The sequence below is a fragment of the Mesoplodon densirostris genome, chromosome 2 (assembly GCF_025265405.1).
Source record: "Mesoplodon densirostris isolate mMesDen1 chromosome 2, mMesDen1 primary haplotype, whole genome shotgun sequence".
Lineage (NCBI taxonomy): Eukaryota > Metazoa > Chordata > Mammalia > Artiodactyla > Ziphiidae > Mesoplodon > Mesoplodon densirostris.
In genome coordinates, this window is record NC_082662.1 from 119,031,422 (window position 1) to 119,040,977 (window position 9,556).

General features: G+C 49.7%; 1 protein-coding gene across 1 annotated transcript; it reads right to left on the reverse strand.

Moving 5' to 3' along the window:
- Positions 1-4,031: 4,031 nt before the first annotated feature.
- On the reverse strand, positions 4,032-6,966 carry SLAMF9 (SLAM family member 9). The gene is given in 5 exon segments (XM_060088323.1): positions 4,032-4,371; positions 4,777-4,995; positions 4,998-5,051; positions 6,124-6,465; positions 6,904-6,966. Coding segments are annotated over 5 exon segments (762 nt in total). The 5' UTR covers positions 6,950-6,966; the 3' UTR covers positions 4,032-4,270.
- Between the last annotated feature and the right edge of the window lie 2,590 nt (positions 6,967-9,556).

Here is a 9,556-nt window from a genome sequence, read left to right on the forward strand (position 1 = left end):
CCACATCCTCCCTTCCAGGTGGTCATCCAGCCCCATACATTCTGGGCCAGGAAGCTCACCACACCTTATAGTGACTCATTCCATCTTCAGGGACTTTTTTTTTTTTTTTGGCTGCACTGGGTCTTCTTTGCTGCGCAGGCTTTCTCTAGTTGCGGCGAGCAGGGTCTACTCTTCGGTGCAGTGTGCGGGCTTCTCATTGTGGTGCCTTCTCTTGTTGCGGAGCACGGGCTCTAGGCGCACAGGGTTCAGTAGTTGTGGCTCGCAGGTTCAGTAGTTGTGGCTCACGGGCTCTAGAGCACAGGCTCAGTATTTGTGGCGCACAGGCTTAGTTGCTCCGCAGCATGTGGGATCCCCCCAGACCAGGGCTCAAACCCGTGTCCCCTGCATTGGCAGGTGGGTTCTTAACCACTGTGCCACCAGGGAAGCCCCATCTTCAGGGACTTTGACTGCTGGAAGGTTCTTCCAGGTGTAAACATCTGGGTGCTTTTTGCCACAGCCAGGGGATGGGAAGTGAGGGAGGAGGCAGGAGCAGTGGCCTGATCTCTCTCTCCCACAATCCCTCCAGCAAATTTTCCCAAAGTGGCTGCTTCCAATGTTACAATGTAACAGATTGACCTAACAGTGCTGAGACTCTAATGAAAACATGTCAGTGGACACAGCATGAAAGCAAGGCCAGGCAGAATGCCTAGGAAAGATGGTCGAAGAGCGCAACCTCTTTTACATCTTGGCCCCTCACCAACTAGTGAGAAAGATCTCCCTTCCCCATGTTAGAATCAGCTCCATCTCTGGTTCAAAGGTTTCATTTCTGCTATCTCCAGTGTTTTCTTGAAGATAAGTTAAACTCTTTTGGACATTAAAATAATTTTTTGTAAAATTGGGATTTAAAATGATTTTCAATTTTTTACAGTTTATGATATGGTCATTTTTTTTCTGGAAGTTTATTTTGTGTTTTATTATTACTGTTATTTTGCTCTGATTCAGATGCATCTTGTTGGCTTTTTGGTAAGAAAAGGAACCTAACCCTAACTTGTTCCCTCACCATGCCAGGAGTGAAAGTCGGTAAAATTAGTCCCTGAGGCTCAAAACTAAAGATTTTCCTCTGGGTTGTCCTGGATCCATAATCATCACCGTCTGGGATAGTGTATTCAATCTGCTAGGATTCTACCTAGCATCATTCTACCAAAGCTTCAGCCAGCCCACGTATTTTCAACTTGTTGACAAGAAGACCAGACAGTGTTGTCAATTACAGGGACTTTGCTGACCACATGCTATGAGCACTGGTCCTGTCACCTGATCAGAAAAGAGGTATGGTTCCTCATCGATTGTTCTTTGGCTGTTGGCGTGCCTATCTGCTGACCCAACGAGACTCTAGCTCCATGAGTGTGTGGAGTTGGTCTTGTTCATCCTTGAATTCCTCCCCAGCCCTTAGCCTATCAGAGGGGCCCTGCCTACCTCTCCAGACTCATTTATCACTTACCCCTTCATCACAGGGCAGCAGCATGTGGCCTCGTAGTCCCTAGAATTCATGGTGCTTGTTCACTTATCAGTGGCTTCCCACTTATCTTCTGTCTCGCTAGAATGTCCTTCTCTCCCTTCCCTGAACTCACTGCTAACCACAGGTCAAAATTCTGTTTACCTCTTCCCTCCAGGACACCATCAATGACTCCTCTCACCACGCCTTCACCTTCACCCATAGCCCTTGTCACAGCTCATTGTAATTATATCTTACACACCCCACAAAGAGTTCCTTGAGGGCAGACAGTGTCTTTCCCGCCTCTCCAGGGCCAGCCCAATGCCTGGCACTTCAATGCTCAAATATTATCCTCCTCCCCTCAGTTTGCTTTTCACCTATTTCAAAACAGCAAACTTTGCAAAAGGCAAAGTGCTGTCAGGTGATTATTATCCTGGCTTCCTGCAGAGGAAGAGGCCTGGGTCTCTCTGAGCTTATATTCCACCTTCTTGAGGGTCTGAGCCTTCGTCTTCCAGGTGCTCTGGACTGGTTGGGGACCTCAGCCTTTCTCTGTTCAGAGACTGGGTGTGAGAAGGTATTTTGCCAAATTCCAGGGAGGGCCCTGGGCTAGCCATACAGGGACATTCATTCCCTTATTGACTTCCTGTGCCAGACTCTGAAATATACAAGAAAAGACCTGCCCCTGTGTGTGCAAGATGGCTGTTGGCCTTTTCCACTCAGTCTCCAGAAAGGTATTAAAGGAACTGGAGGAGCTGGGTGCTGCAGGCTTGGTCCTGGAACTTCGTGCCTTTTTGGAGGTGGGTCTCCTCAGCCCAAAGGGAGGCACAGAGAACCAGCCTCAGGCCAGGGACTGCCTTCCAGCAGGACAAGGACTCAGGCCTTCAGGGAGTAGAGTGGATCGGTTGCTATTCATAGGAGCTCTTTGGGGACCAGTTTCCCAACCTCATCACCTCCTTCCCAAGCCCTACAGGGTTCCATCTCCTGCCCAAAAACCTAGACAGGAAGCCCCTGCTTACCTCCTGGCCCCGCTTCCTTTCCAGCCCCGGAGACCCTGACTCTTGGTTTTCACCATACCCCTGGCTGGAGTGTTCCAGTGGAGCCCCCCTCCTGGAGTGTCCCAGTGCCTGGTCCATGTGTCCTGTTTTCCCTAAAGCCATCCTTGGTCCCTGTGGTTCCCCAGTGCGTCCCATTGCCCCTTCACAGCCTCAGTGTTCCTTTTCTTGGGAATCACTTTGGAGGTCAGCATCCTTCTCCTCACTGAGAGGGGAAAGCCAGATGCAGAGAGATGTCCGGCATGGCTTCTGCCACATGGCTCTGTCTCTACCCCTCAGACCCTCTTCTAAAATCCCCCGGGGTTACCGGCTCCTCCCGCCCCTGTGGGAGCCAAGGCGTTCACTTAGCCCTGTCTCTGTAAGAGCGCCAGTCAGCTGCACCTGTGCATGCCTCTCCTTCAAAGTGCATGTTCCTGGTGGAAGGGGACGGTGCCTCCATGGACATCTGCTGGGCAAAGTGTCCCAAGCCAGAGACCAGTGGCAGAGCACAGCCCAGATCTCCTGAGACCTCACCCAGTGATCTCCCTACCGTATCCTTCACACCACCCTCCTCCAGGTCACTCACTCCCTAGGCATGTCCTGTGACTTGAGTGGCTTTCCATTCCCTCCCCAATTCATCCCCCTCCCCACCCTGCCACTGCAGCCACATTAAGTAACATCTACAAGATCTGATGTGGGGAGAATGACCAAGACTTAAGCAGAGGGTGAGGAATTCAGACTGATCACTGGGCTTGGGAAAGAGAAAGAACATATAAACTTAAAGGCCTTTGTGGGGGGGATGGGTAATGTATGTGTAGCGGGTGGGAATTAACCGAGGACAAGAGTCCAGAGAGAAGGTGTGAGGCCTGGAAATCTATGGAGAAGGGACAGACAGGACAGTAACACCAACCACAAACAGAGGTCAAGGGTTCAGACCTCCACTATTAATCCGGCTGAGTTGCCGTCTCTGTGGGGAAGGCACCAGAGCCCCAGAGAAGCTGGCACCAGGGAGATGACGGAAAGGTCAGAGTAGAAAGGTCAGACCCAGAGTAGGACTGCACTGGGGTGCTTCAGAGCGCCTGTGCCGGACAGCCGCTAGATTGGGGTGGGGTGGGGTGGGTGGGAGTAGCTAAGTGAACTCATCTGCCAGGGCGGAAGGAGGGTGTGAGAGCAGAAAGATCGGCAGGAATAACACCACTCTTATGTAGAGTTCTCATTGCCTGAAATCTCCCATTCACGTGTCACAGCTTCAATTAGGTTAAAAGGAATCTCTCACTTTTCTTATTGAAGTGTAAATGTTATGTGTGTTGGTGGGGAATGGGTTAGGCATGAATAATAACATACCAACACTTCATTGTGAGCGGGTCTTTTAGACTCACTTTCCTTCCCAAAGGCAGGTGAGGGAAGCACGTGGGGTTGGCAGAGGGTAACTGGAATGGAAGAAATGCAGGAAAGCAGGTTTTGCCAGTCACCCAGTGAAGGACCAAACAGCTCCTCCCAAGTGAGGTCACCTAATTTGACTTTATTGCCAGACAATCTTCCCTCGGGGACCATGGCCCTTGGGACACCCATCCCTTGGCCCCCTGGGAAGAGATGAGTCTGCGAAGGAGAGGAAGGTCTCCCTTGGGGCTGGGAAGAAACAATGCTCAGGGCAGGGGTCCCCAGGGGGCCATCAGGCCAGGCTGGGGCCAGGCTTCCCCTTCTTTCTCAGTCTCATTCTGTTTCTCTTGAGTTTCTTCATTCTTGGCATTTTGCATCTTGTCTGGACTCAGAGCCCCACAGCAAGAATTACAAAAAGCAAGAGGATGAGCAATGCCTTGGCCAGGAGACAGAAGGAAGTGGAGGACTTCTCCAAAGGGTAGCCAATATCTGGGACAGAAGAAAGCAAGGAGAGAGGGGCTCCCCAGAGGGAAGGTCTGGATTAGGGGACAGACACCTACCCCAAATTCCACACAGGGGGTCTCAAGTTCACATTCAGTTGATGTTCCTTGGCAAGTATCTCAGGAAATGTATATTCTATTCACAGAATTTCAGGGGCTGGGGTCTGGGGAGTAATCTCAACCTGAGTAAGAGACTAGAAGGGACCTTTGGAAGCTGGGAGGACTAGGAAGGAGCACAGGGAAAGTGGGGGGCCCCTCCCCAATCCAGGGGTCAAGTCTCCACGGGAGTAGTTAGGTCTAGATTCCATGTACTCTCCTGGGGAGAAGGGAGGGAGGGAGCGGGTAGACGTGAGACCCTGTGGTCGCTCAGGGGCTGTCTCTGGGGCCCTGGTACCTGCACAGAAGGGCCCAGCAGGGATGAGATGAGAACTGATGTCCATGATGGGGTTGTTTGCCCTGCATGTGTAGGAGACGGCCTTTTCCCTGGGCCTCCAGGACGTGCTAAGGACAGAGCCTTCGTGGACCATGTCAGCGCCGTCCTCCCAGGATATCCAGCAGTAGGTCACATCCAGGCCTGCCTTCCCTATGGATCATGTCAAGGACATATTACAGTACCTTCTTCCCCAGAGATCTCAAAGTTCACAGTCATGTGAGGCTGTGAGAGCCATCCTAGATGAAGGAGAAACACAAAGACCCTCTAAGTAATCAGGGGTTGGGTCTGTTTTCCTAAGCTCTTCAACACTGGGGTATGGATGCTGCCCACTGAGACCTGCTTCACTTAATAAACGAGCCAAACTAACAGCACCTAGCCACCATCAAACCTGTTGTTCCAGAGTCCCCAGGGTAGCTGCCAAGCAGACAGAGCTGCTTTGGCATCTTCTACCTCCCCTTTATGACTTGCCTTCTCTCTCTTACCTTTGCACCCCACCTTCTTTCAAACTCTGTCCTGCCTCCTTGATCTTAGAAAATATTATCACCCCTCCCAGGGGCATTTATAGTTTAATCAGTGCCTCTGCAAGATTCAAGGTAGAAAATCAGTCAATGGACTTCCCTGGTGCCACAGTGGTTAAGAATCCACCTGCCAATGCAGGGGACACAGGTTCAATACCTGGTCTGGGAAGATCCCACATGCCACAGAGCAACTAAGCCCGGGAGTCACAACTACTGAGCCCGTGCACCACAACTACTGAAGCCCACACACCTAGACCCCGAGCTCCGCAGCAAAAGAAGCCCCTACTCGCTGCAACTAGAGAAAGCCCACATGCAGCAATGAAGACCCAACGCAGCTAAAAATAAATAAATTAATTAATGAAAAAAGAAAAAGAAAACCAGTCAATGTCACAGGCACTAAGAGGAAATTTGGGTTCAACTAGAGAGGAGACCCTGATTAGTAGCCCTCAAATCACACAGGAGGACAAAAGGCTCAAGAATGGAGGTGGCATTCATGCCCAGGATGCAGAATCTCACTGGGAGAGAAAAGCTCCCTGTCTGTCTGTAAACAAAACCCCTGACCCGTCTCACTGCGTTGGGCACATCCACAGGAACAGCCTCAGTCCAGGGTCTTGCTACTCCAGGTCACTTTACCTGCAGTGCAGACACTGGAGTCAGACACACTGGAGGCAGACTGCCTTCCCATCCCAGACCCTCAAGCCATAACCCCGAGTCCTAAGACCCCTGATCCTTTGTGTGAGAAGCTCAAGAGAGCCGGAAAAAGCAACTTTATGGTTCCCAGTAAACTCACGGTACACACGAAGATTGTAGTGCTGCATGGTGGAGATCTGGGACGCCCTCAGGTTGACTTGAGCTTGGTAAGGCCCCGAGTTCTCCCAGCTCAGATTGCTGACGTGCAGGTAGTAGGTGGGCTCCAGGAAGCTCACTCAGCCCTCATAGCAAGGGTTGGTCACCATGATGGTAGCTGGATGTCCCTCTTCCCCTGGCATCACAGTGGCAAGCCTTATGTGGGAGGACTAGATGATGTTCTCAACCTCTTCATCAAATGGTATTTACTGGGGGAGGGTGATGGACTCCTGAAGGACCACGACCACTTCCTCGGGATCCACGCCATCTCCAGAGTCCCCTTCGGCTGCAGATAAAGGAAGAAAAGATGGTGTCTCTAGTCTGTTGAGACTGGCAACAGGGCTGTGGTCTCAATCTCTGAGTATTTTCTCTGACCCACACTCAACCTTGTCCTCCAGTTGCCTCTTCTGGCTCTAGCTTTTTGCTGCACCTGACTTGAGCACCTACCACGGCTTGGCTTCCATCTGTGCCCCACCCTCCAAATTTTGTCTTCTCCATTCACTGTCCTTCCATATCCTCAGGAGGGATATGGGGCTGCTTCCCCTTCCATAGCCCCAGGTTTTCTCATCTCTTGGTCCTGCACTGAAGCCACACACTAGTCCTCTTTACTCCAGAAGAGCTGAAGCATTTGGTCCCAAAGGTGGTGACTTGCTAGCCCAAGACCCAGCAGGAGAACAGAGGGGGAAAGAGATACTCCTGTCCTGGAGCTAGCAGTCTGTCTCACCTCCCTGGAACAGCAAGAGGAGGAGCAGCCATGGAAGGGCTCCCATGTCAGCAGCCCCATGTCCCGGTGTGCCCCAGGTGTGACTTGGTCAGCCCCGAAGGCTGTGAAGAAGACAAGCTGCCAGGATGCTGCTAGAGACAGAGTGACCAACTGACAGTCCTGAGGAGAGGGAAATGACTCTCACCCCATGGAGCAGCCCTCTAACTTCCTCCCTCTCACTAAGCCCCTCCCTGTCCACCTTGGGAAGAGTTCTCTCTCTGAGCCTGATTGGCAAGATGGTTTACCCACTGACTCATGTTTCCTGTCCCTCAAACTCAGCTGAAATCCCACTTCCTAAATGAAGCCTTCCTAGATCCCTACTCTCTGTACTCCCAGACTTCCCAGACATAGCACTTTCCCCAAGTTCTTTGAACACTTTCTATCCAACCCTATCATTTGGCTTTCAGGATACTCTGCCTCCGGTCTCCCTTAGCAGTTCCTATGTTGCTGTGATCATATGACCATAAAAACATCTTTATCTACCCAGGCAGACTCTATCTTTTGGGACATCTCTGTATGTCCTACGGATGCTGGTCCCCATGGAGAAATGATATTTAAGCTGAGACCTCAAGGACGAGTAAGATCTGCTAAGTGAAGAAGATAATGAAGGAGATACTTCTTAAACTTCAATTTATACAATTATCAAACCTCAGAGGCTGGGTTTTTTGAAAAGGTACATCAAGTCTCAGTCTGAGTATGAAAACTTTTTAACATAAAATCATTTAAAAAATAATATTAAAGCAAGGAAGAAAAAATTCAGTTAAAGGTTTGAGCACATGAGTTAGGTTCTCTGAGAATCAGATACTGGAGTTAGGAGTGAAAGAGGTTTAGGACTTCCCTGGTGGTGCAGTGGTTAAGAATCCTCCTGCCAATGCAGGGGACACAGGTTCGAACCCTGGTCTGGGGAGATCCCATGTGCTGCGGAGCAACTAAGCCCGTGTGCCACAGCTACTGAGCCTGCACTCTAGAGCCTGTGAGCCACAACTACTGAGCCCATGTGCCACAACTACTGAAGCCCGCACTCTGAGCCTGTGAGCCATAAGTACTGAGCCTGCGAGCCATAACTACTGAAGCCCATGCGCCTAGACCCTGTGCTCCGCAACAAAGAGAAGCTACCACAATGAGAAGCCTGAGCACCGCAACGAAGAGTAGCCCCCACTCTCGCAACTAGAGAAAGCCCGTGAGCAGCAACAATGACCCAACGCAGTCAAAAAAAAAAAAAAGTAATTAATTAATTTTTTTAAAAAAGAGGTTTAATGTGTGTGTGGGAGGGAGTGTGTGTGGGAGGGTAAAGCCTGTAAGAGATAAAAGGGAAAGGAAGCAGAAATGAGCAAGGAGAGCCTGGGACCATGATGCTGAGCAGGCAGTCTCCGCTAATTCAGCAGGGAGTTCTGCAGCGGAGCTCCCGCACCCTCACTGTGTGCAGTCATTGGCTAGGGCTGCCCAGGAAGTGCATGGGTGCTGCAGGTGCTGCAGTTGGAGGCTGTCAGTTAACTGCATCCCTCACAGCTGAAGACACGTTCTCTCTTGAAAGGAGATCCAGGGGCACCTTCACGGCTGCTGCAGTGAATGTGCTGATCAGACAAAAGGTGACTGTGTGCAGATGGATTAAACTTGTCTCCATAAACAGTACATTGTACTTATTGAGCAGAGGGAAATAATTTGCATCACTCCCTCCCCAGCCCCTACCCCACCCTCACTAAGCCCTTTCCAGTCCAGTGTGGAGAAATCCCTTCTCCGAACATGATTTTCAAGTGCTCTGGAAATCTGATTTTTTATTCTGGCTCATGGACTGCAACCCAAATGCAACTCCATTTCCGTCTCTCACTGCCTCTTCAATCTTATTCAGTGGGGTGGTCTTCCCCTGAGGTTTCTGCTCTCAGTTCAGAAATGAGAACTTCTGTCCCATGTATTGGGTTCGCCCAAAAGTTCCTTCCATTTGTAACTAAAAATAAAAGACATATTTTTCATTTTCACCAATAACTTTATTGAACAACATATTCACCAGTTTGTTCCACTGCTTTCTGCCATTTTTCAGGAAACTTCATAATTCCATCTTCCCAAAACTTTTTATCTTTTTGAGCAAAGAACTGTTCCAGGTGACTTTTACAGTCTTCTGGGGAATTGAAATTTTTTCCATTAAGAGAATTTTGTAAAGACCAAAGTAAATGGAAATCTGAAGTTGCAATGTCTGGTGAATATGATGGATGAATCAGAACTTCCCAGCCAAGCTGTAACGGTTATTGCCTAGTCATCATGAAACATGCAGTCTTGCGTTATTCTGATGGAAGTTTATGCGTTTTCTGTTGACTAATTCCAGATGCTTTCATCAAGTGCTTCTTTCAGTTGGTCTAATCAGGACCAGTACTTTTTGGAATTAATCATTTGGTTTTCCGGAAGGAGCTCATAATAGAGGACTCCCTTCCAATCCCACCATATACACAACATCACCTACTTTGGATGAAGACCGGCCTTTGGTGTGGTTGGTGGTGGTTCATTTCGCTTGCCCCATGATCTCTTCTGCTCCACATTACTGTACAGTATCCACTTTTCATCGTCCGTCACAATCTGTTTTTAAAATGGGACATTTTTGTTACTTTTCAGTAGAGAATCA